Here is a 27,508-nt window from a genome sequence, read left to right as displayed (position 1 = left end):
GAGATCAATAAAGTATCATCTTATCTTATAAAAAGTTGTATATGGGTTACAGGTGTAGCCTCAGCAGAAAATCATTTGAGGGCAGAAAATTTTAAAACACTATTCTTTTTTTTTTAAATTTAAGTTGCCCTCTAGTGACTGGAGAGAGCATTCTGGTTATTCTGTAAAAAAAAATCGACGTCCTTTTTGTTTTGTTGTGCTCGACAAGTCAGGTGACGGATTGAATCATCTCGCAGGCCTAATTTGGCCCGCGGGACGCCTGTTGGAGACCCCTGTGCTAATCTAAGTTCTTGTTTGCCTTTTAGTGGGTGGATCATTGAAGTCAAACGCACTGGTTATTTCAGCTTTTAGAGGGACTAGATGCAACTTGGTCTTTCTTATACTCACTACTGCCACCTCAGGTCATACGTGTAACTGCACCTTCTATATTAAGCTCGTGCATGACGGCACTTCGGACCAAATTAACACCTTTTTGAGTGACAGTTGTGAGGCAGTTGTGGTGAACAGGTCTGGGCTCATTCTACACTTTAGGACATGGCTGGATCATGTAGAGCAGAGGAGTCCAAAGTGCGGCCCGGGGGCCAAATGCGGCCCTCAGACCAATTTATGGTGGCCCTCGGCCTCTTGCTGTATCGGTACACATCACCAGAGATGGACCTTTTTATTTGAAATGTAATAATTCTATACAATTCTAACCTAATAACTAAGATTTTATTGTGAGACAGAGCTGGCATGAAGGTTTTAAGCTTACATAGAGGTATGGGGCACAATTTAAACCTCTGCTAGTCGAAGGTTTTGCGGCACTAACTACTGATCTACGGCCCTTCACCCCGTGTACGCTTCAATATGCGCCCCCCCATGAAAAAAGCGTGGACACCCCTGATGTAGAGGGAGGAAAATACTTGATTTTAACATTTTAACTCTGTATAGTCCCACAGTAATTCACCTGAAACCAGTTCCCCAACAGCAGCAGCTCATTTGTTTACGGTTACTAGGGCAACAGGCCAGTTAGCGTTCATGCTAACCATGGTGTTCTGGTTTTAAAGTTATGATTTCTTGTAAAACGATGGGAGCGCTCATGACGAGTGACCACTGAAACTGCATTGACCTCCCCATGACCTACTTAGAGGCACAGTGGCACCATTTGGGAATCAGTGTATTGGATTACACTGTTGTTGTTGTTGTTGTTGTTGTTTTATGTGCAACAACATACATCCCAAAGTCACTCTCTCATTCTGAAGCCTGGCTGAATTCATACCAAAGTTTGTGATAGTTTTCCTTTATGTTTTACGTTTGCCGAGTAAAATGAGACAAAAACTCACACTGCGGAACATTCCATGATCAGAAGAACACCGACAAAGCCTTTTTTCCCTCTCATTTAATTGGTGAAAAAACAAAGGTACTTAATGAAAACTAAAAGTAAATTAAAAATGGCTAATGCTCCCAGTAGTGAAGAGCATGCTGTGTCAGGGATGTGTTTGTCTGGGACCTGTGTGTAAACATGGCCTGACCTCACCTGCCACAAAGCTGCTTTTACGACCTTCTTTACTGTGGTTTCAGTCTGCGGCTTATCAGAGGAACAGGGAAGTCTGGTATCAACAGTTTTCACCCGTCAACAGGAGTGATCATTTTCTAAAGGTTATCTCCCGGCCAATATCACAGTTAGTGCTGTTTAATTTATTTTGATGAACTTTAATTTAGCATTGAAAATCCTATTATAAGTGGAAATTAGTTTGCACTTCATTAGAAAAGTGTTGTGACATAGAGTGAAACATTGCAGGATGAATATAAGGCACTTTAAGCATAAAAATAGCCAAAATAGTCTATGTTTCAAGGGATGAACGGATGATGCCAGGTTTAAATGCATAGATACAGACGGCATCTCTGGAATCGCCCATTTATTGTCATGCTTGAAAACAGTTAAGGGGGAAAAATCTAAACTTTCTCTATAATTATTCAAAAATGACTAACAAATGCTGAATCATGAATATAGTTTTCTACTAAATAAAGATAAAAAGACATGGGGAGGAGCATGTGGGGTAAATGCTTAAAGAATCAGGCAAAGGAAATTGATGCTGTATCAACATATGTTTCTGGGAGAGGAAACAAACAATATTTCTCAAATGCCGTTTGTAAACCGTTTTTCCATACTGAGATATGTTCTTACCTGAGATTAGATAAGTTGATACGTACCTGTCTGGTCTTTGCCCGTGAAAGAGCGCGGTAGCTTCCAACTTCACCCCCGTTTGGAGCTATAGGAATACATTAGGAGAGGCTAAATGCAAGCAACATCTTTGGTCGTTTTGCGTGACTGAGCGCACACAAAAAGACCAGACAGGTACGCATCAACTCGTCTAAGATCAGGTAAGAACATATCACAGTATGGAAAAATGGTGGCCTGTTCCTTTAACGTAAACTTCATTGTCTCCGAGAGGAAATGCGACTTGGGCTACAGTACCACATAAACCTCTTAACAATTAATTTTCTCCAGTTCAGCTTAACCCAAATCCATAAGGACCTACAAAATGAATCAAAATGGAGCTTTTTCCTCACGTTGTTGCAGTGTGGGTGTCGCTTTTTCGACATTTTTTTCCATTGCTTTTTTGTTGGGTTTCCGTCACATTTTAGACACATTTTTACCACTATTTGTCACTTTTTTGTGGCTTTTATGTCACTTTCCTCTTGCTCTTTTTGGCTTTTTTGGCACTTTTCCATCACATTTTATATTTTCACCTTTTCATTGCTTTGTCACATTTTGTCGCTCCTCTGTTTCATTTTCATCTAATTTTCATTGCTATTTTTACACTTCTCCTTACATACAGTTAACTTTTTGAAGAAATTACCCATATTAGGACTGATAACATTCAGTACTTTTAATTTGTACTAACTTTGTCATTAAGTACCTTGTAAGTTGTGCCACTGTGAGAGCCCCTTACTCTAAAGCTGTGGTTTTCTCCAATAAAACCACAAATGAAATAAAGACTTGCCTCTTGTTCTATTCATGGTGTGACTTACGTGACGTGAATGAACTTGGAAACAGTCGTCTCCTCCGCAGTGTCCAGTTGGGCGTGTGGCTCTGCAGACGTGACAGGATAAGGGTTTTAACCAATGGCCTGATCCTGAAGCGTGCTCAGACTGGGATTAGGGATTTCTGTAATCTCAGCACAGAGGTTTCAGATTACGCTGATTCATTTATTTACAAGCGTTTCATCCGCCTATATGGAGGCGTGCGCACGAGGAGACGGGCAGGTATACGGGGGTGCAAAGCAGTATTTACCCCCAGTCTGTTTAGTTCAATGCCTGTAAAGGACTTAAAAGCTTTGTGCGCTTCACGGTCCAATGCTTTTACTGGAAAACTCAAATTAATCAATAAGGCAGGGGTTTTTAGCTGCACTCCCATGAAGAGCCACCTTTCCCTTGTTTGATGCACTCGCACAATCAGCCCATTGTTTGCATTTCAGCCCCATTTGACATTTCCACGCCTCGCCTATTTAAAGAAGCAAATGTAATTGTCTCCATGGAAAACAGTGGCATTATAAGAGGATTTAAGGAGAAACTTATTTCCCCCTCAGTTTTTAGTTTTGGGCCAAGCTGGTCTCTTAACATGGAAAGAATCTAATCTACACAGTAAAGCCTTTCATTATTTCACTGAAGCAATGTTTCTCCATAGGTTTATATGGGTTATTGTAACTTCAAGGGCTGGCTCCCAAAATGTGTTTTTCTCACATTCTGGCATCAGCATCTCCACTTAATGAGGCGTAAAAAGAAGCAGCCACAGACCAGCAAAATGTTTCCCTTTTTTGGTACAAGATTTTGAAGGAAGAATTTGTTAATATCCAATTCCTTGCCTGATGTTTTGATCATATAAACCCCCGTCCCCCCAAAAAATAAATAAAACAAGGAAAAATGTTAACCTTTTGTCAGTAATTACTAAAACAAGATATCCCAAATCCCTCAAAATATCGAATTTTGTATTCATATAATCCCTTAAATCAGGATAAAAACATTAAAGGTGTATTATTGAGCTGATGGACCCGTCTCCATGGTTACGTGTATGTTCACGTCTGATGAAGGGCTCATCTGACTTCCCAAACGTCCTTTAGTGGTGCAAGCAACAATAAAAGATTGATTGGGAGCATACAAACTGTGCGGATCGATTTGCTTTTTTTTGGTCTTACATATATAAAGAAAACGAACCAGGAACCCTAAAAACAATTTATCTTGGAGCATTATATATGCCAATCACTCATACAGCCGCTTTTCAGTTCCATAATGTAACTTTCATGTTCTCATCTTGAAATAATGGATTTGGTTCATACAAAATACCAAAAATTCCTTTATTTTGAGGGATGAAATTGAGGATTTATGTAAAGAGTCTTTCTGATTTTGGATAGCCAAACTAGATCTCTTCTGAAGATTTTACCTTTTTATTTAATTATGTAGGAGGGAGGTTTATAAGATCAATACATCAGGCAAGGAATTGGATATCAACATATCCAACTTCCAATAAACAACTCCAAAATCTTAAGTACTATAAGTGCGAGTACTATTTAAGTACTCGCCAGGGACCGTTCGCACCCATTGCACAGTCTCTTCAAGGTAATGCCTTCAGGGAGGACACTGTGGAATCTACAGGTCAGTTCCAGTCGACTGAAGAACAGTTTCATAAAAGGCAATCGGGAAGCTGAACTCCCTGACCTCCCTCCCACCCCTCTTCCCCCTCCCCCCGCTCGAATCAAGGATGAGAGAAATATAATTTCAAACCATTCATATGGTTTGACAAATAAAAAATCTTGAACCTTGAATATTTTGCTTGTCTGTGGGTGCTGCTTTAAAGCAGTACTAAGTAACTTGTTTACCTTAATCAATCCATGGTGTCTCTGACCTGAAAACCACAATTGCAACTTGACTGCCACCGGGTCGGAGCCACCAATACACACTAATAGAGTCACAAAGAAGAAGCTAACAGGCTAACGGGCAAAGCTAGCTGCGGGCTAGCGCAACTTAAACAGTATTTACAGCCAAGTTTGAGTGAAAAAAAAAGATCTCCATTGTATAATTGGATGTACAAAATCCCTCTCCCTTTGTCTTTTCTGTCAGTGTAGTATTTACTCTCACGGACAATTAATGAGTAAAAAAAAAAAATGGGACGACAACTGCAGTGCCACTTATGGCCTCTAGGGGCATGAGTTACTTAGTACTGCTTTAAGTGGAGATGCCGTTTCCAAAAGAAAAAAAGATGTATTTTGGGAGCAAGCCTTTTTTCCCCATAATTCACCTTTAAATAATTGACAATCAGAAGTATCTCCAGGAGACGAGCTGGTGAAGTCAGGAGTCAGGTGTGAGGAGAGGCGAGCCTGCTCACATGAATAAAAGGGAAGTATTGTTTGTACTTTTCTCTATTTATTTGGAGAAATGTTGCGCAAAAACAGTAACTGTAATTGTCCACTCGCTTCTTAGAAATCCTGGTGACATCGTCTCGTAAGAGGATTTAATAGAATAACAGCCAGAGCGCGTCATCAATCACGCTCTTATGCAATTTTCTAACTTTTCCCCGAAACAGCAAAACTGAGCTGAAAGGCCAAAGGGCGGAGATGGAATTGTTTTTGCGCTGGCGTCGTCTCTCCACCTCGTAACTCATCTCGAACCTCCACGCGCACATATTGATGAGTCAAGCAAAACAAAGCCACGCTCTCACACGAGTCGCTATTATTAATGTGTTGAAATATTTATTTCTTCCCAAAAACTGAAAAAAAAAAGAGAGAATAAAAACAAATTCACTGACAGTTTTAGTATATCGTACAAAGACATATTTCAATCGATGTTGCGATGTGAGTATTTGTTTCTACAGTGAGTGAGGCAGTTTGAAAGGCTGAGCTGGTTATCACAAACACAGAGCCGAGAGAAGGTTAATACAACAGATCTGTCATCAAGGTGCTTTCAATTCAACCATCAAAATACATGAAATCCATGGACACATTGTTTTGCATTTTTAAGCTTCTGTTGTGGTTAAGCTCTCAGTTATCCAGGCGTGTTTCATACAAGTAAAAGTTTTCAAAAAGTACTCATTTGGATCTAGATTGTGTTTTACAAGTTCAGTCAACTCTGAAGTCGCACTGATCAGAAAAGCAGGAGCGAGTCTGGGGTGGGGGGTCTGGGAGGTCACCCCTCGGAGAGAAAGGAAATTGAGGGTTCAGTTCAGGTTCAGATCGATTTTACATACAATATACCGAACTATAAGAAATATGAGGAAGTGGTCATAAATAAGCACAGTTTCGCAAATTTACCAGAAAGACGGAAGCTGATGGTTCTTCTCAGTCTAACTAGGGCGACCCCATTGAAATGGTCAAGACAAGCTCCTTTTGGCAAACAACATGGGAGGTCGTGTAGTCTACTTACAGTTGTGCTCAAAGGTTTGCAAACCCTGGCAAAATTTTTGGACTAAGAATAAAAAAAGATAACACAAACTGTTATTTCACTCATAGTTAGTGGTTGTGTGAAGCCATTTATGGTCAAACAACTGAGTTTGCCATTTTTAAATCATATGAAAAAAGAAAGTACCAAAATAATCCGGATCAAAGGTTTACATACCCCAGTTCTTAATACTGTGTTTTTCCCCCTTTAACATCAATGACAGTGTGGAGTCTTTTGTAGTAGTTGAAGAGAAGGTTCTGTATATAATCTGGTAATGGTAAAGCGGCCCATTCCTCTTGGCATAAAGCCTCCTCCACCTTCTCCACAACTACAACAAAAGACTCCACACTGTCATTGATGTTAAAGCAGAACTAAGTAACTCCTGCCCCTAGAGGCCATAAACACAACTGCAGGCATCGTAGCAAGTTGCGATTTTTTTAAACTTGGACACAATGGAAATTATTTTTTTTCACTCAAACTTTGCTGTAAATACTGTTTAGTGGCGCTAGCCTCTAGTTAGCTTTGCCCGTTAGCCTGTTAGCTTCTTCTTCTTGTGATTATATTAGTGTGTATTGGTGACTCTGACCCGTAGGCAGCGAAGTTGCAATTGTGGTTTTCTGGCCAGAGACACCAGGGGGAGATGAAAGACCCCCCAATAATCCCATTAACACTTGTATTACCCCCAGAGGGACTACGAAAAGGATTTATTAGGGCAGCTCTACCCAAAGTGCAGCACATTGTGGCCCCCTTATTGATCCAAAGATCGAACAGGGCCCCCCAATAGTATGAATTCACTATTTCCAAAGAATATGTAATGATTTTCCTCATTATTTTCTCATAATTTTACAAAACAAATGATAAATTAGAGTTATTATAGTTATTATAGGCTGAATACTTATCATTATTATACAAAAACTGATACATTTATATGTAATCATGTGTGGTCAACCTTTGGACCCTGCAGTGCCTCTGAGACCCCCAGTGGGCCCCGGACCCCACTTTGGGAACCACTGTATTAAGGTAAACAAGTTGCTTAGTGTTGCTTTACAGAGTATTAAGAACTGGGGTGTGTAAACCTTTGATCAGGGTCATTTTTGTACTTTCATTTTCATTATGATTTAAAAAAAGCTTTTGCGTTTTCTTTCACATTCTTTGAAAAAAAAAGTTAAAAAAAAATATGCCAGAGTATGTAAACTTTTGAGCACAACTGTATCTGATCAGCGCAACTACAGTATTGACAATAAACAAGTGACAAAACATGTTCAACTCAAATTAAACCGATCAACAAAAAAACAAGGAACTTCTTTTTGAAAACGTTTCCTGCTTCCATTGTGGTAATTTAAAAAAGGGAGATGAATACAAAGTTGAAAAGCTTTACTCGGGAGTTTACCTAACTATAGTAAACATCTTGCACTATCAAGTCTACTCTGCTCCATCTGCTGTTCTTGAAATGTACTTGGAAGGACAACTTTTCCCACAGGTGTCTCATAAAAACACAAGTCAAGCAGCCGAGAGAGCTGCACACCAATCCGTTAAGGGATTTCCTAGTCGTTTCAGTACAAAAAGACTTCACAAAGTTCATCAGTATGAGTGACAAACCGTTATGATTACATCTATCGTGTACAATGTTAAGGGACATTAATATCTGCTGTAATTTACTTTTACAGTATCACAAGTTGGATGTGAGGATGGTGATAAACAAAGCTCTATTACTGAAAACAGAAACATTTCAGTCATTATAAAACTGCTCTCATGATAAATTAGATACAATACGTACTGTTTACCTGCGCGTGACATAATTACTGATAAAACTATATCTATTTTTTTTCTTTTTTAAGATTTACATTTGTTCATCCGACAAAAACAAAGCCATTATCGTCGTCCCTTGCCGGCAGCGCAGTCGCCGCGTCTCCGGGAGAAGCCGAGCCGAGCGCTTTAAATACATTTTCTTTCAGACCACTCCATTAGTGGATCGTTGAACGACACTGGCCACTACAGCTGCTTTGATTTGCGTCACTGCAGGCCCAACAACCGCTGACTCAGCTATTAAGGAAATGTGGCTAAAAATACACCGGGGGGACTTCTACTTTATTTAACTGTGAAAAAGTCTTGTGTTCGGCGCCCCGAGCGGCTGAGAGGCGAATCATGCCCGCAGCACACTTCCTGTCATTGTTAAACGCACAAAGGCCTTCTCTTACAGCAGGTTCAGACAGTTTTTATACCTCTTTGCTATGGAGAAAGTTGATACTGAAAATATATCATCTTATTTTGTATTGGTAAAATTCTACAATGATTACGCCTCAATAATAAAGGGCGAGACACAACAGATGAACTGGGGAATTCATTTGGAAATGGAAATACTGGAATAAGAATAGGGAAGGTTTTCTATCAATTAGTGTGTTCATGATACAAAAATGATTTAAGATTGTGCTGGCATAGTAGATAGAAACGAGATTTTTTTCAGAAATTACCAATAAATTTAGATTTGATGCCAGTTGTAATCCAATTGAATGACATTTGATTTTGAGAGGACTTTAGAATACACTAGTGTTTACTGGAAAAAATTGTGAAAATTAAAACTTCACCTTGTTTTTGGGGCTCAATGCACAATAAATCAGGCTAAGAATTGCAGAACATTGAAAAATCCTTTTAAAAAATTAAAATACTTTACAACTGTACAAGGTTGGTCAATTTGGTGCCTGTAGGTGCTAGTTAAGAAGTGGAGATATTGTAAAAAAAAAAATTAGCAAAAAATGGATTGACACATTAAACACAATTCTTGCTAAAACATAGTCAACTATATTTAAGGCTTTGCCACAAACTGTAACCAGATTTCTTTAGTTTGGCCATTTTTGTGATGTCTATAGTTTCACTTCATTATTGGAGGAAGTGACACCGACAGGAAGTGACATGGAAGAAGGTAAACAATGTTAAACTGTTGCCGTGCCGACCATGTTAAGTCAATGGGAAATGAGTGAAACTGCAACAATAGGTACAGACGGCATCTCTGGGATCACCCATATATGGTCATGTTTGGAGAAAAATATAAACTTTCTCTAATTATTCAAAAACTACTTTAACAAATGCTGAATTATGAATATAGTTTTCGACTAAATAAAGATAAAAAGACATGAAGAGGATCAAAGTGGTTCAACAGCTCATAAATACATAAAAAAACGGAGAATGCTAACATGATGCTACATGTTAGCGTCGTGCTAATGCTAATGCTAGCCAGCGCTTGCTACGACTGCAGTTTTTTCGCTTCTACTGAACAATCTGCTGTGAATTAACATCCATATGGCCCTGATTTCGACTTGACTTTATTTGTATGTGATAAATAAGTTAGTATTTCGCCAGAAAATGGCTAAAAAGAGTGAAAAACTGTGTTTCTCAAAAGATTGTCTTTCCCCCTCGGCAAGGCCACGCCCCCTTCTATGACGAGATGCCGTCTGTATCTATGGAATGCTACCTTCTTCTATGTCACTTCCTGTCAGTGGTTTAAAGATTCAAATAAAAATAACTTAACATTTCTCCATTAAAAGTGCTGCTTCACGGAAATAAAATTGTAGTTATGCAACTGATGAACTTGCAACTGATGTTATCCCTCCAAATAAGTTACAATTTCCCATAGAATTTTGTGGCAAAACATTGAATCTGTGTCAATTACCCACTTTCTTGTGAAGACTATGTGATTTATTTGTTTGCAGGTGAATGTTTATATGTTAAAATGGCACAGAGCATGAGAAAAATGTCTGCAGTGTCTCGCCTTAAGAAGTTTTGATGAAGAAAACTACAATTTTCTCTTAACTTAAGCAAGTATCCAGACCCTATACAACTGCAGACTCATTCGTAAACCCTTATGTCTATGTGAAAATCCATTCATTGTCCAGGAAAGGTAAAGCCTCAAGAGAAGCCTGAGTAAAGGAAAAGTAATAACTATCAGAACTTTTTCAGTATCAAGACTTCATAATAACGAGGAGCTTAAGAAAACTTAGCGAACCCACTGTAAACGTCCTGAAACGAAACCGGTACAAAGAAATGTGCTTCGTGTATTCGGGGACAACACCCACTTTTGAACAACTGCTGTCGTTAAATGTTCCCATAATGTGGCACTTGTACCTCCGACCGTGTGGCGTGAGGTAGCTGGCAGTCTTGGAGCTCAAAGGGAAAAAGAAAAGAAAGAAAAAAAAAACTGGAAAATTCTGTGTGCTTTCCAGTTCATAAACCGACTCTCGAGCGTCCGTTATAAACAAAACAAAGATTGGTTTTAACAGTCACAGTCCGATGGGGGGGGGGGGGAAGGCAGAAAAGTCCAGTGAACCAGTTCTGTGCAAAACGGTATGGACTCGAGTATAGGTGGCGACTCACAGTGAGAAAAAGAATAGGAAGAAACTAGAGGCGGTGGAAAAGAGTTGGCAGGGTGGAGATCGCGCTGACATTTAGAGCACGTTTTCCCCCATCCCCGAAAGGATTCAACGAAGCTCACAAACCTCCGCTTGTTTCAGTTTACCCGTCTATGCTACACAGAGACGTGATTCTAGTGGGGGGGGGGGGGGGGGGGGGGGGGGGTTGGCTTGGCAGTTCAAGTTCCCTGCTCGGGGAGGTGCGAGAGCCCGCGCTTCACAAAGTCTTTCGCCTTTACAGATCCAAAAAATGTACAAAAACGGGAAGGTGAAATTCCGTGGAAGTGTGTGAAAACAAGAGGCTCTGTCCTTTTTTTTTTTTTTTGCGTCGCCGGAGCCCTTGGTGGTCTGGAAGCTTCCGGAGCGCGGGGCGGAGGGGGAAGGATTGTGGTGGAAGAAGACGACGATGAAGAAGAAGAAGCAGCACCTTTTCAGTTGGCGTGGATGGCAAACAAACACGAAAAAAAAAAGGGTGATAGTGTGTAAATAGAAAGAGGCAGGCAGTCTTTTTGAGGGGAGCGGAGGGTCAACAGTGAGCGGAGATTCAGCCGGCGCCTGCAGACGAGAACAAACACACACATTTTAGAGTCTTGGAGGACAACATTCTTAACCTGCATTTCACTATACGGGGAGAGGCTCTTGGGAAAGCTTGTTTTGTTTGATTTGCAAACGACAATGCATCCCTTACTCCAAAGAGTCTCATTGTGCAGTATAGACAAAGGATGCACCAATCCAGCTTTTTAGCTTCCGTTACCGACAACAAGAGACTTTCTTAAATGTGCTGTGAAAAAGTCAATGGTGAATTTCTCAGTTTGTGAGATCAATAAAGTCTCGTCTCTTATCTTGCAAACAAGATATTGCATCAGAAGGGCTTTTCTATTAAAGGGATATTTCAGGATTTTTGACATAGGGCCTCATTTCCTAGTTCCAGAGTTCTGGAGATATATATTTTTTTCAAATTCATGCAGTCCTTACATTTGAGGAGTTTAGTGGTGCTAGGCTAGCGCATGTCTATGGTAGCTAGTCTGACCCAAGCACAGTGCACCTGAGGCAAATCACTTTTAACACCAGACTACCCATATAAATGTCTATGTTGACTGAATATTTTTTTTAATATAACCATTTTGCATTTAAACAAACTTGTATCTGAGCAGCATCATCTTCCTGGTTGTAAACTACGCACCGATGGAGTGATCTGCTAGGTTACCGGATCTACAGTAGTTTGTTTACCTGCGGCCGGCATTACTACACGTGGAATTCACAAAGGAGCTTTCTACAAATCAGATATGGCAACGTTTGGAGGACGACCCGATGATTTTGAAGAGGTTTTTAATGCAGGCTACTAGTTACCATAGACATGCACTAGCCTAGCACTAGCCTAGCACCACTAAACTCTTCAAATATAAGGACTGCAGGAATTAAAACACTCAACATAACTTCAAATCATAACAACGCCACCCAAGAAGTGACTTCCTGTTTCGATCCAGCACACCAAAATAAAAGCACCATCTTATTCATTAGCTCAGCTTTCTTTTTGCCTAACTATTAACAGGCAAACACTTAAAATGTGTGTATTTAATTATATTCTTGCAATGTTGCAAGTACCTGCTGAACTAATCAATGAGACGAGCTGTGTGCTTTTATTTTGGCGTGCTGGATCGAAGGAGGAAGTCACTTCTTGGGCAGCGTTGTTCTGATTTGAAGTTATGCACAAAGAAGATCAAATGTTTGCAGAGCTTCAAAATGAGCTACACCAAATTGGTTAAAGTTGCATTTTTCAAAACAGTGAGAGCCAAAACAGGCATCGTTTCAGTATCCAAAATTTCGATACTGTATTTTTTCAATGATCGGCTCCGATATCCAATACCAGTTTCGGATCGGTGCATCCCCAGTTTAGACCTCTTCAAACATGTTTCAAAATGCATGGGATTCTTGTTGGTAGTTTAGCCGTTCATATTTCAAATGCCCCTGGACATGTTTGTGTGAACTCTGGACTAAATCTTGACTTCAGAAAACTCTCAGTTAGACACAGTATTTGCCAAAGCCGTGCAGCTCTAACTCGAGTAACGTTCAAGTTTTGTAAATATCTACAATTGTGTCCGTCTCTCATTTTTTCCACTCGTGCTGGTTGTGTTTGAGTCACTATGAGCTTCCTGTTTACAAGATTAGAAGACAACAACAGGGTGGAAAAGCACACAGACTATATGCAATCTCCGAAAAAGACAGAAGTGTGCAACTATATTAAATGATTCGTAAATTAAGTTATATTAAGGAGATCTTCTGCGTATGCTTTTTCCAAACCTACAGCCAACTCCCATCACTTTTTAAATGCAATAATGAGTGTGTGTGTGGTGGCCTTCCTTTATTAGCCACTATAAAGTTACTTAAAATGTAACCTGATTGAAAAATGAGAGAACGCGCAGCTTTGGCAAGTGCCTGTGGTGAACCAGCGTGTCCCACAATTGCCTCCTGAACCATGTGGTGCTTTAACCTCAGGAGGATTAGAAGCTCTCTGCCGCCTCTCGTCATGCGGTTGCCTCTGCCCTGCACAAGGACTGCCCTCCTCCATATACGGTCACCACTTGTATCTCCGTCAACTTAAAACAGGCTCTGCTTTGGTGAATGGGTGAGGTCACACTTAATGGGTCTGCTGCCTTTTACTGTGTTTTTTTTTTCTTCTTCTTCTTTTACGGTGCAATGGTGCGATTTTTGTGAAGGCTACGGTCTTCCTCCTCACCCTCCTCTCCCTCGCCCCAGCCCTCTGCAACGCCGGCCAGCTCGTAATGCTTCTTCCGCAGTTCGCCCAGGCGCTCCCTCTCCTTCTGCAGGCGCGTTTCCAACTCCAAGACCAACACCTGGAGAGAAAAGCTCTTTTTACTCCTGCAGTTTTTTTCCCTCAAATGCAAAGACACTGTTCCCAGGGTTTATGCAGGAAGCAACAAGTCAGATTTAGAGTCTCTTTTTGATGCCATTTTAGTGCCCAGTTACACTTGCTTTGATGCCGCAAAGCAAAAGATTAAAGATTTGCAAACAAAGTGAGATATTCAAAGGCACTTGGCAACTTGAAAGCAATTGCATAAAAGTGACTGAATTTTCCACAAAAGCTGCAGTTTCATGTGTTTTGGTCCATATTTCTTGTTTTCTATGAACTCATAGAGTGAAAAAGTCAAACCATGTCATTATTATGAAAGAAATTGACATTTAATAACTGTTCGAATCATATTTAATGCTATTTAATGACATTTCAAAGCCTTCATTTTGGGACAGTTCATTTAATGACGTCTAATGCTTTTCACGCCTGTGTTACTGATATAGCACAGTATTTTTTTTAAAGGCACACTACATAACATTTTGGACTATACTGTTGCCATCAATACAAAACACACAGACACAGAAAATGCTATTTTTGCAGTGGGTAATCAAAGAATGGATTTGGATGAGGACCTAACCTGTTTAAATCTCAAATTTTGCTGACTTCAGTCACATCTCCATGGAGACGTCCTCACTCCCGGTAAAGTTACAGCCGCTCACAGCAAAGGCTCATGTTTCTTTGTACATTCATGAGGTATTTGGTTGTTTTTTTTTTCAATATTATTTGTTGGGTAGTATTTTACGCAGTGCGGCTTTAAAATTGACATTGACTTTTTTGAGCTTTAAACCACGTCAAAAACAGACCTGAAGTAGTAGCACATCCACCCAGTTTTGAGTAATCCCCAGGTAATCCTGTTACATTTAGCTGTTTCGTCTTCTACGGTGTCAGCACTTCGTTCTGTACTTCCTGGATACTGGAAACTGTCCTCCCCATTATTAAAGCCCATAATCTAATTATATCGGGTCTGAGCCGTTCAGCGCTGTGTCTATCAGGCCGTGCTGAAATGTAAATCACGTCGTAAATCAAAACTGAAAGTTAAAGGGACTATACGGAGTTTAAAAATGTTAAAACTAAGTATTTTCCTCCCCCTACATGTTCCAGCCATGTCCAAATGTGTAGAATGAGCCCAGACCTGTTCACCACAACTGCCTCTAAAATCCTGCACTGTCACTCAAAAAGGTGTTAGAGAAGCTGCAGTTATGCATAAGACCTGAGGTGGCAGTAGTGAGCATAAAATGACTAACTTGCATCTAGCCCCGTTATTAATAAATTATTCCTACAGCGGCCAGCAGGAGGAGCCCTTGTCAAGGTCTCTACCAGCCCTGTATTTCCATGTAACTATCCAATTCTTACAGAGACATAAATTCAAATTATAAAACATGAAACATCAATGCGACACCCAGAAATAATGTTTTTAAGTCTATTGTTAAAGGGACTAGATGCAAGTTAGCCATTTTATACTCACTACTGCCATCTCAGGTCATATGTGTAACTGCACCTTCTATATTAAGCTTGTGCATGACGGCACCTTTTTGAGTGACAGTGCAGGAGGCAGTTGTGGTGAACAGGTCTGAGCTCATTCTACACATTAGGACATGGCTGGAACATGTAGGGGGAGGAAAATACATAATTTTAACATTTTTAAACTCTGTATAGTCCCTTTAAGCCCCATATGCCTGACATGTCCACTTTAACGTAGGACTCGATTCACAAAGCACTGCACTCTTTGCTCAAAAATCGCACTTTCTTGCAAAAATGTGAACTTTCTCTGAGTCTATATAACACACCGCAAAATGTGCACAAGGTTTTGGCACAAGAATCACGTTATTGAGAAATCAGTTCAATCAGTCTGTCTTTTGGTGCGGTCAATGGCATTTAGCTCTTCTCGTCGATCAGGAAAAGCTAAAATCATTCAGCTGCAGCACTGGTTATTTTTATCCTCCCACAACATTCAACAATTTCCATACACAAACATCACCGTTCTCCGTTTGCCCGGTCTCTCTTGAATTTGCCCTTTAAGAACACATTATTGACACAGGCTGGAGTTGGCCTACTGAAAATACTCTTCCAAGTCTTTAAATAGCAGCGCTCTCTTTAACAACAATGAAACGTGTGTGTGAGTGGGTCCAGACCTTCTCTGTTTTTCTTTCTCCGTCGGGGGAGAACAGAGGCCGCTATAGACGCTCAGAACTAACGCTTACACGGTGGGTTTGAAGTCAGCTTTTCTTTGACAGGGTTTGAGAAAGAAAAAACACGGTGAAAACTGCTAAATTACATAAGAAAGTGCACTCGGGAGGCTCAGCTGTCTCGAGCAAAAACTAACCTTTTTGGAATTTGAAAGGCTTTCTAAATGTAACTGAGAAGTAAAAAAAAAGAAGTTGTGTCAAAGGTCATGAGCTGGAAAAAGGGACAGTGTGAGGCAGAATCGACTGAGCAGTGGTGTTTGGTTTCATTTGGGACAGTTTATCCTGCACGTTTAGTCTGTCTCCTTCACCAAAGCTCAAAACACTTGCTGATGTCATGAGGTGGTAATGCTGTGCGGGTATGGGCTCATTGTCACCCAATTGTTTTTTTTAACCGCTTAACCCCCACCTGAACTGAGCAAGTTTTCTCCAGTTTGGCTTTACCCAAATCAATGTCAAAATAGCGACGATAATGAGGATGACAATGCGACCAAAAAGTGACGAATAAGCAGCAAATGAGCGACCAAAAAACTACGAAAACATGACAAAAATGCTTCAAAAATGTGACAAAAACATCATGAAAAAGGAACAAAAAATAACAAAAATGTGACATAAAAATAATCAAAAAACAAACAAAAAATTACAAAAAAAGTGAGGAAAAAACTACGAAAACATGAGAAAATGCTTTAAAAATGTGACTTAAACGCAGTGACAAAGTGACAAGCAAAAGTCACTATCAGTTTTGTAGGTCTTAGCTTTAGAATGAGGCTTTAAGCTCCGAAAAGCTTTTAGATTTGGGTAAAACCAAAATGCGCTAAGAGGTTAAGCTTTATTCCAGAGAGTATGGGTATTACGTAAAATCGACTCTTTACAGCAAAAGTGACAAAAAAAGCGTCAAAAGTGCGGCAAAAACGGTCCAGAAGAGCAATGATAACACAATGGGAAAGTGACAAAAAATACGACTAAAGAGTGACAAAAAGTGACAAAAAAAATGGAACAAAAAAGTGAAAAAAATAATGAAAAAGCAACAAAAAAATGACATAAACGTGACAAAAAAACTACAACAACATGACAAAATGCTTCAAAAATGTGACTTAAACGCAGTGACAAAGTGACAATCAAAAGTCACCATCAGTTTTGTAGGTCTTAGCTTTAGAATGAGGCTTTAAAATGCACCACATAATTCGTAGTAATTGACTTACTGGGCCGGAGTCTAAAGTGTTACCGGCCCATGTGTTTCCCACAGCTGCATCATAAATGTGACATTTGAGATAACATCTGCTGCACTGCTCACCTGCGCATCCATCTCCTGTCGTTTGATCTGCGTTAAAGTCATGCTGGAAAAGTCCATCGTTTCTGAGGGGAAAAAGGGGTGAAGGAAACAGCTTTATTTGTGATCGTAAATGTCATGAATTCTGCTGCGGGAGCGCTGAAGTCGACATCCCTGAGCCCACACACCTGTCTCTTCTATCTGGGATTTGCCAGACTTGGTTGAGGCCACCACAGCTGCCGTGGCCTGTGTGACACCGCGGGACGCATGCTGTAGTCGGTGCAGTTTGGGGCTGTCTTGATCCGCTTTTACCTGGAGAAGAGCGGGGGAATAAAAGCTTCTGAATACTGTGCTCAGCGGCGAACAACCACCGAGCAAACCCACATGCAGAACGAGCTGTACTTACTTCTGTAAAAACACATCGGTTTGCTTTAGCTGCTTACCTTGGAAGCGGCCACTAGTTGTGCCGTGCTGGCAGCGATTTCATGTGAACACACCATCAGCTCCTCAAACTTCCCTTTTCCCTGCACCACCAGATCAGCAGCATCCCTGAAAATCACACGGGATACATTTAATTGAAGCTGACAAGGCATTTTGACTTTAAGACTTGATGCTACTTTAAAGAGACAATACGGAGTTTAAAAATGATACAACTAAGTATTTTCCTCCCCCTACATGTTCCAGCCATGTCCTGTGTAGAATGAGCCCAGACCTGTTCAACTGCCTCTAAAATCCTGCACTGTCACTGAAAAAGGTGTTAATTCGGGTCTGAAGTGCCGTCATGCACAAGCTTAATATAGAAGCTGCAGCTACACATATGACCTGAGGTGGCAGTAGTGAGCATCAAAATGACCAACATGTATTTAGTCTCTTTAAGGACTATTTAACCTCTCAACCCCCACCTGAACCGAGCAGCACATTGTCTACAGTTTGGCTTTACCCAAATCTAAAAGAAGCATCAAAATAGCGACAACACAAGAAGAAATCAAGGATGAAAGCGCAACAAAATGGTATCCAAAAGTGACCAAAAAAATCCATAAAAATGTGGCAAAAAGTGACAAAAAATTTATAAAAAGTGACAATTCAATCCATAAAAATGCAAATAAAAAGTAAAAAAAAAATAAACTATGTAAGGGCAGCAAAAATGTGACAAAAACGCAATAAAAAGCCACAAAAAAAAATCTACAATAAAAGCAACAAAAAGTGACAAAAGCTCAAACAAAAAGTGGCAAAAGATGAGATGAGATGAAAAAGAAAGTGAAAACAGTGACGACAAAGATTCGTTAAGATCAGTGGCCTATAGCAAGCTCCAGTCCAGAAACTTTTAGATTTGGGTAAAGCCGAACTGGAGAAAATGTGCTCGGTTAAAGTGAGGGGTAAGAGGTTAATTAGCCTCATGAAAAAAAAAATCTAATGCTATATCCTGCTGAAGTAGAAAGACAACTTGGAAAGAACAATTAAAGAGGGAGAATGTAGATTTCAAATTGTTCAGGTTCAGAATCAACCAATTAACGTTAACAAATTGAAAATGCTGCCCTCTTTTAGGTGTTAAAACATGACACTTACACCATGACTGTCGCCCCCCATCCCACTGCTTTGGAGGCTGAGATCAGGCCTTCAGTCCAGCGGGAGTTCTTGGCGTAAAACTCCTTCATGGATGCTGCCCCCTGATGGACAAAAGAGGCAAAACCGTTTGTTTTGATGAGCAGCTGCAACAGCGAGAACAGACACTGTGCCTTTGCCTTTTCGTTTTGCTGCTCTGGAAAACCTTTTAAGCGAATCGTGTTCTCTTCATCACAAACTGTCAGTGGAAAGGAGGATGTGGACAAAGCTGTGTCTCAGGAGTAAGTGCTTTGGATGATGTTTTTTGACTTTGTATAATGGTAGAGCCCAAAGATGCTTATTCAACCAATCTACTGCATATTATGTCATCGCTGCCTTGAATTCTAATCCAGTTTGTGTCTAATTTAACCGTATTCTGTCACATTTGAATTGTTGAAACTGGCCATATTAATTTGGATGTACCATTCATAAGCAACACAATACAGGAGTTTTTAATTAGGTGAAGTTTAGACAGACAGAAAAATACTAAATGACACTTTGTACATGTTTGTTTTCATGGTTTCAATCTGGTTGATCTTTGAAGTTCGACTCACCCGGCCACTCTCCACAATGTCCCTTTGCAGATCTTTGGAAGAAAGGACCAGCTCCTTGATGGCTTGCATTAGCTCTGTGCAGGAGGCCAGGATCCTGCAGGGGGCGACAGAGAACATAAATCAGACACATGCTTTCCACTGCAGGAACCAAACTAAAAACATGAGGGCTAAATTAGATCTGAAGAAGAACTAAACCATGAACAAAGTACATGGCAAACACAGAGAAAGACAAAAACATAGATATATGTAATAAACCTAAGAAATCACCTAAGAAAACATTTGGGTGAGTGAGTAAGTAAGGGAAATCAGGGTCCTACGAACTGAAACTGTTCATTGGGTTTGCTTATTTTTATTTTTATTGTAAATCCTAGGCAGGAGTTATTTCACTTTTTAATCAGTTTTACCTGAAACTAGTTCCAGCTCATTTGTTTATCGTTACTATGGAAACAGCTGCAGTGGAGTGATATAGAAAGTGATTTTACTGTTGCCGGACTAGGTGTAAGGGTATAAGGGGGCTATACAAAGACAAAACATGGCCAAATCAGGACTAAACTAAACAAATGTGTATAATCAATGACTAAAGCAGTTCTAAACCACAAGAGACAGAACAAAACATGATTAAGCTGAAATATTGCATGAGAGCAGTGGTTCCCAGAGCTTTGTCGGGTCATAAGTTCTATTATTTGGTTAAAAATAATCAAATGTGACTGAGAAAGGAGTATAAGTGCCTAAAACATTACAATTTCAGTTTAGGTGTATGAAATAAATGCTTATTATTATCGTTACACATACGTAGGGGGGTTTCAACTGAAAAGGGTTGGGATATTGTTCAAGTGTGTTATGTTTCTGCACTTAAACCTCTTACCCCCCGCCTCAACTGAGCGCATTTCCTCCAGTTTGGCTTTGCCCAAATCTGAAAGTTTCCTGCCGCATTTTTTGTCCTGTTTGTGTAGATTTTTTGTCGCGTTTTTGTCATGCTTTGTTTTTTTTGTTCTACATCACCTTTTCCCTTCCTTTTTTGCTCAGGTTTTTTTTTTTTTGTCGCCATTTTGTTGCTTTTTCATCACTTCATCAAATTGTGTTCTTTTATCGCTTATTTATTGTGTTTTTGGCGCTCCTTTGTTACTTAATTTGTCGTATTTTCATCCTCGTTTTCATCTCAAGAAACTTTTAGATTTGGGTGAACACAAACTGGAGAAAATGAGCTCAATTCAGGTGGGGGTTAAGAGGTTAAATAACGCTGCTAAATACTGCATGGTAAACTGATAATATTGCACACTTGTTTGTATATTGCACTTTGTATTTGTACATGGTGCTAAATCCAGTACAGCCATGTTTTTAGTGTAACTGCACATTGCCCTTTAATAAACTAAACTAAACACTTGTTTTGGCCACAGAAGCAGGCTTCCTTTGCTTCATAGCGTTTCATGCAGAACACATGTACTTCCTGTGGCTCAGCGGTCCTCATCTTGTAGCTACTGGCGTCAACATTTGAGGTCAGTGTCTGTATAAAGCCGAGTTCACAGGCTGTTTTTAAATTCTCTGTAACAACTCTAGCCCACTTCCTTTTCCCAGTCACAAACAGAGATGTTGCGGAAGTTTTTCTTCAGATGTGGTTGCCTGTTTAAGCCGTACACCCCCCCTCCCTTCACTGCTGCGGGGAGTCGATAACCAAAGACAGATTTGAACTCTGTGTCCGACAAAAGCCGCACTAACGCAGCCTTTACCTCTCATTGACCTCCATCTTGATCCCTGTATCAACGGCTCGAGACTTGTTGAGCATTTCCTGTTAGGAGAGAAGAAGAGAGAAGCACGCCTTTGAAGTTATTGCTCTTGTGCGGTGAGATAGAGGTCATGGTTTCTGCACACACACTATCTTGTACTTCTATCTCAGTGAGGACACTCATAGACATAATGCATTACCCAGGCACTAACCTTAATCCTAACCCAAGTCTAACCCTAACCCCAAAACCACATCTTGACCCTCAAACACTCCTTCAAATAAGTGAGGACCACCCAAAATGTCCTCACTTTACAAAAATGTCCTCACTCTGTTGGTTAAAAACTCAAACTGGTCCCCATAGTGTTGTAATTACAAGAACACACACACATAATCTTGTACTTCTATCTTAGTGAGGACACTCATAGACATAATGTATTACCCAGACCCTAACCCCCTAAACCTAACCTTAATCCTAACCCTAACCCTAGCCCTAATCTTAAACCAAAATGGCCACCCAAAATGTCCTCACTTTACAAAAATGTCCTCACTCTGTTGGTTAACAACTCAAACCGGTCCTCACAAAGTTGTAAGTACAAGAACACACACACACACGCAGCTGCCGTGGATGACCGTGGCTAAAGGCGCACATAAACCCACCTCTATCCTGGCGGCAGCTGATTCCACCGCGGCAGAAGTGGAGGCCATTTCCTGCTCCACCAGATCTCCCAGCTCCCCTTGCTGCAGCTCCAGACCTCGAGGCCGCAGTTTCTAAATCAAACCACATCAAAGTCAGTAAAGTGGAGCAGCTCAGTCATGGGGGGGGGGGGGGGGGGGGGGGGGGGGGCTTTAATGACTTTTGGCTAATTAGGATTTGACTCAGGAATGCTTTAACTAGAGCTGCACAACAAATCACACTCAAATCAAAGGCTCTGATTAATTTAGGCTTTATAACACTTGCTTACAACAATATACACAGCCTGACCGAGCCTGACTGTGTGTTATGGGTCTGGGTTCAGCAACACTATGAGCCCAAAGATTCATCTGGTGGTTCAGGGAGCATGAGACATCATTTTCTCACATGGATTGGCCACAGAGTCCAGATCTTAACCCCATTGAGAATCTTTGGGATGTGCTGGAGAAGGCTTTGCGCAGAGGTCACACTCTCCCATCATCGATACAAGACATATGGATCTTTTAAGAACGGAGAAGCTCATTTAAATAACGCCACAGCAAACGTCTGCTGAAATCAAAGATAAAAGCGACTCAACCAAATACTAGAGCGAGTGTGACTTGTTTTTTTGGTCAGGCAGAGTAAAAGGTCTCCATCAGGTCTAAATCCAGCTGACCCTGTGTTTAAACTTCAACAAACATGTTATGAAATGCATGTAGGGCTGGGTACTGTTAAAAAATAATCAATACCGGGACTTCAACGATAATTACACTAAAATATTTGTCATCTAGAACCAGAAAACAGAACAATAATTATTCCATCCATCCATTTAAATCCATTTTCTTCCGCTTTATCCGGGGCCATAAAAATCCATAAAAACTATTTTAAAATGTCAAATCATTTATTTGAGCTGAAACAACCAAGACACTTCCTTTTAAATGCATACGACATTAGACCCAATGTTTGCTAAAACATAGTTAACACAATTATTAGGGCCGGGACAAAATATCGGATCGGATTTGGATCGCAATACTTTGTGCTGCAATATCAAGTATTGATTCTTTTTCCAAGCATCGCAATACTTTTAATACTTTTGTTTGGAGGCATTTTTTAACCTGCACTTCTTTGTTTTGCATGTTTGTTAATGCACTTTTTGACCTTAACACAGACACAACTGTCAAATGGCATTGGGTTGATAAACTTTGGACACATGACTGTTTTTACAAATTTTAAAGTAAACATACTACAAATCATAATTACTTATTGTATCGTAATATGCATCAGATCGGCCCCTTAGTATCGTGATACGTATCGGATCGTCCCAGCCATAACAATTATATTTAAAGGAACAGGCTACTGCTTTCTTGTATTTATGCAACTGTGAAGCACTTTGAATTGCCTTGTGTATGAATTGTGCTCTACAAATAAACTTGCCTTGCCTTTTTCCATACCTCAGTATGGAAAAAGGCAAGGCAAGTTTATAAAGGTTTATAAAAAGTATTTGGCCAAAAACCAATAGAAAGTCTATGGGAAACAGACCAAATACTTTTTTTCCCCACTGTATGTTATTGCATGAGATTAGACGAGTTGATACGTACCTATCTGGTCTTTATGTGTGCCCTCAGTCACGCAAAACAACCAAATATGTTGTTGGAAGTGACCACGGGCACAAAGACCAGACAGGTACGTATCAACTCGTCTAAGCTCATGCAATAACATATTCAGATATCAGTATGGAAAAACGATGGCCTGTTCCTTTAAGATTTTGCTACAGATTGTATCCAGCTTTCTTTAGTTTGGCCATTTTTGTGATGTTTATAGCTTCACTTCCTGATTGGACACTGACAGGAAGTGACATAGATGAAGAACAACAATTTCAAACTGTTGCCGTGCCAACCATGTTAAGTCAATGGGAAATGAGTCAAACTGCTCTGGAACTTTACCTTCTTCTATGTCACTTTTCTGCTCAACATTTCTTCATTAAAATGGCTGCTTCACTGAAATGAAATGATAATGATGCAACTAATGAACTTGCAACTGATGTTACCCTTCTAAATCATCAATATTTAATTTTTTTGGTGTGTGCTTTCGATAATTTACATTTTTTAGATACCAGTAGTACCTAAACTTCTTCTTCAATACCATACTGGTATCGTTTGACAGTTCCCCGGCCTAAATGCATGTGATCCCTGTATCAGTGTAGCATTTCATATGTTAGTCTACTCTCAAAAGCTCCTGAAGTCTGGACCTTGTATAAACTCTGTACAGTGAACTGAATCTTTTTTTGTTTTGATCGAACAAATCTAATTACAATCCTTCACCATTACTTATTTTTCCAAAAGCGCGCAGCCCTCGTCTCTAAAGTGAGTGAAATCAGAGCCGGTACAAACCTCCGCTGTGTCCAGGATGACGCGCAGAGAGGCCTTGAGTTTGCTGCCGTCGGCCGAGGACAGACCGTCCCGCTGCTTCATGGCCCCCAGGAGACTCAAGGCTTCTGCACCGCATGCCTTCACACTCTCCGATAGCGCTGCCATATCAGACACACAGCACAAGAAACACTGATTGAGACGAGGAGAAGATAGTAGAACACTGGCTCTCATAGCCTTGAGTCACGAAGACTGTTTTGTCTTGTAGTAATCTTTTATGAAGCAATCTCGTGCTGTTGAAAACTGAAATAGCTTTTAGAAAGACTGTACATGTAGGCAGGAAATTCTGGTGTCCAATGGGAGCTTCTTTTGTATAAAAGCTTTACAGTAGGCCAGTGTAACGCCTCATTTGAAAGCTAAGACCTACAAAACTGAGCTAAACTTTTTCGGCAGGTTTGGTGCATTTTTTTGTCCCTTTTCTTGTTGTGTTTTCATTGCTTTTTTGTCAATATTTTGTTGCTTCTTTTGTCATGCTTTTGTTTACAGCCTATTACAGACGGCATCTCTGGAATCGCCCATATATGATCATGTTTGAAAACAGTTAAGAGGAAAATAATTTGGAGAAATATCTTTCTCTAATTATTCAAAAACTACTTTAACAAATGCTGAATTATGAATATAGTTTACTACTAAATAAAGATACGAAGACATGGAGAGGAGCAAAGTGGTTCAACAGCCCATAAATACATAAATAACAGAGAATGCTAACATGATGCTACATGTTAGCATCGTGCTAATCTATCGGTTAGCTAGCGCTAGCTACGACTGCAGTTTTTTCGCTTCTACTGCTGTGAATAAACATCCATATGGACCTGATTTAGACTTGACTTTATTTGTTTGTGATAAATAAGTTTATATTTCACCAGAAAATGGCTAAAAAGAGTGAAAAAAATTGTGTTTTCCAAAAGATTCTGTTTTCCCCCTCGGCGAGGCCACGCCCCCTTCTATGACATAATGCCGTCTGTATCTATCGCAGATACAGACGTAGGCAACGTCAGGCCCGAGGGCCAAATCCGGCCCTTCAGCACAGAACCTCTGGCCCTCGAGATGATTTTGCGAAACATTATCACACAAATTAGAGAGTACTTTTAACATTATTAGAGTTAAATAGGAGAAAAAAAAGGTAGAAATACTGTCAATACACCCAATTAGGTGATATATTATGTACAACAATGGCATTTGAAGGAAGTGCACTGGAAAAAGCATAATCGTTTTAAGGAAGAAATTACATAAATCTACTTGAATTAAGAGATTAAATCTAAGGGTTGAGTAGATTTGGTCTGGTCTTAGATGAGATAAAACCTCCAGTAGTAGTTATTCTTTTAATTCAGATAATTTTGTGTCATCTCAAGTGAAAAACAATTATTTGACTGATTTCAACTGGGTTTTATTCTTGTTCCATTGGTGCAAGCATTTGTATCGTGTATTAGTTCAAACAGACTCAAATTCAACATAGAAGAACTTATATTCAAGCAATTTTAAGTAACTTATCTCATTTAAGATGGTAATTTTTCCAGTGTTGTGCTTTACTTTGGGCTAAAAATCAGCGCCTTCAGCCCTCGGCCTCATATGAAAGCTAAGACCTTGTAGTTTCTGAAAATATGTTTAAGATCTGCATGAGTAAAACACAATTTACAGGCGGTTGACGGCTGGGAACTGGTTAATTTCTACAAAAAATGTTCTGACATACAAATAATTCTTGAATTAGTTTGGCAGATCGTGGTTCAGTTTTCTCTCAGATATCAATGTGTGTTAAAAAGGCGCAGTGTGACTTCAATCTTGGCGTTGCAAGCTCAATTAGACATTCCTCCCAGCTTGTGCAACCCTCACACGCTCATAAAAATGTAAACATAGATTTAAACTCATTAAGATAAAAGGTTAGTCTCGCCAACACGAATGTTAATCACGTTGGGACACGTTTCCACAGAGCGATATGACTGTTCGTAGACATGTCGCTGCTTGTCCAGGCTGATATAATCCCTCCAGGGAGCAGGAAGTGAACGTCACTGCTCTGTGAGATCCATTCTAATGATTTTATTTCCATCATGGCCTTTCTAAGTGTCCAAAACAAACGCTCACAACTCACCATCGGCTTTCTCCACAGGAACCATGTGGGAGGTAGCGCTGCCCTGGACGATGGTGTCCCCCACCAGGTGGCCACATTGAGTCACCGCTCGGACCAGCTCAGACACCGCTGCAGGAAGACCGTTCAGATGAGATAGAGTTTATGAAGAAAGTATAGCACTGAAGCTTATTGAGCAGTGACTTTAAATGACAGTATTGACAGCTGATGTGTTTTGCTGTTTAGTACAAGCACAGACAAAAGTGACGTTTTTGAAAATACTTAATCAAGTACAGCTAAGACCGACAAAACTGATCTAGAAGGATCTTTTTCCCTGCAGTGTTGCAGTGTTTGTGTCACATTTTTTGAGTGTTTTCGTCCCACATTTTGTCACTTCTTCATCATATTTTTGTCACTTTCTCATCCATTTTTTGTTACTTTTTCATCAAATTTGTGTTACTTTTTCTTCATATTTTTGTTACTTTTTCATCACATTTTTGTTACTTTTTCATCACATTTTTGCTACTTTTTCATAAAATTTTTGCTACTTTCTCATCAAATTTTTGTTACTTTTTCATCATATTTTTGTCACTTTTTCATCATATTTTTGTCACTTTTTCATCATATTTCTATTACTTCATCACATTTTTGTCACTTCATCACATTTTTGTTACTTTTTCATCACATTTTAGTAACTTTTTCATCACATTTTAGTCACTTTTTCATCACATTTTAGTCACTTTTTCATAAAATTTTTGTTACTTTTTCATAAAATTTTTGTTACTTTTTCATCAAATTTTTGTTACTTTTTCATCATATTTTTGTCGCTTTTTCATCATATTTCTGTCACTTTTTCATCATATTTCTATTACTTCATCACATTTTTGTTACTTTTTCATCACATTTTAGTCACTTTTTCCATCATATTTTTGTCACTTTTTCATCACATTTTAGTCACTTATTCATCACATTTTAGTTACTTTTTCATCATATTTCTGTTACTTTTTCATCATATTACTGCAACTTTTTCATCATATTTCTGCTACTTTTTCCATCATATTTCTGCTACTTTTTCCATCATATTTCTGTTACTTTTTCATCATATTTCTGTTACTTTTTCAACGCATTTTTGTCACTTTTTTGTCGCTTTTTCATCACTTTTTTGTTGGGTTTTTGTAACATTTTCTTCCTCATTTTCGTCTCGGCTTTGTCACCATTTTGACACTTTTTTCCAAAAGCTTTTATATTTGGTTAAAGTCGAACTGGAGAAAAAGTGCTCGGTTCAGGTGGGGGTTAAGAGGTCAAGGTAAAATAATTGGAAGGGAATTT

The 27,508-nt window shown here is 39.7% G+C and overlaps 1 protein-coding gene across 2 annotated transcripts in view; it reads right to left on the bottom strand.

Annotated features, from left to right (window-relative positions):
- Positions 1-10,301: 10,301 nt before the first annotated feature.
- The window catches only part of hip1 (huntingtin interacting protein 1), a 68,849-nt gene continuing 51,642 nt past the window's right edge, over positions 10,302-27,508 (bottom strand). For both annotated transcript variants that reach the window (XM_079573799.1, XM_079573798.1), the window contains 11 exons: positions 26,204-26,311; positions 24,082-24,218; positions 21,679-21,789; positions 21,026-21,084; positions 19,299-19,392; positions 18,709-18,809; positions 17,586-17,691; positions 17,331-17,454; positions 17,167-17,228; positions 13,555-13,672; positions 10,302-11,372 (listed from right to left, as the gene is read on the bottom strand). In XM_079573799.1, the coding sequence (XP_079429925.1) occupies positions 11,362-11,372; positions 13,555-13,672; positions 17,167-17,228; positions 17,331-17,454; positions 17,586-17,691; positions 18,709-18,809; positions 19,299-19,392; positions 21,026-21,084; positions 21,679-21,789; positions 24,082-24,218; positions 26,204-26,311 (1,031 nt within the window). In that variant the 3' untranslated portion in view covers positions 10,302-11,361. The remainder of the gene's footprint in view (positions 11,373-13,554; positions 13,673-17,166; positions 17,229-17,330; positions 17,455-17,585; positions 17,692-18,708; positions 18,810-19,298; positions 19,393-21,025; positions 21,085-21,678; positions 21,790-24,081; positions 24,219-26,203; positions 26,312-27,508) is intronic.

The sequence above is a fragment of the Gobius niger genome (genome assembly GCF_951799975.1).
Source record: "Gobius niger genome assembly, chromosome: 1".
NCBI classification, from domain to species: domain Eukaryota; kingdom Metazoa; phylum Chordata; class Actinopteri; order Gobiiformes; family Gobiidae; genus Gobius; species Gobius niger.
This window is presented reverse-complemented; position numbering and strand designations above follow the sequence as displayed.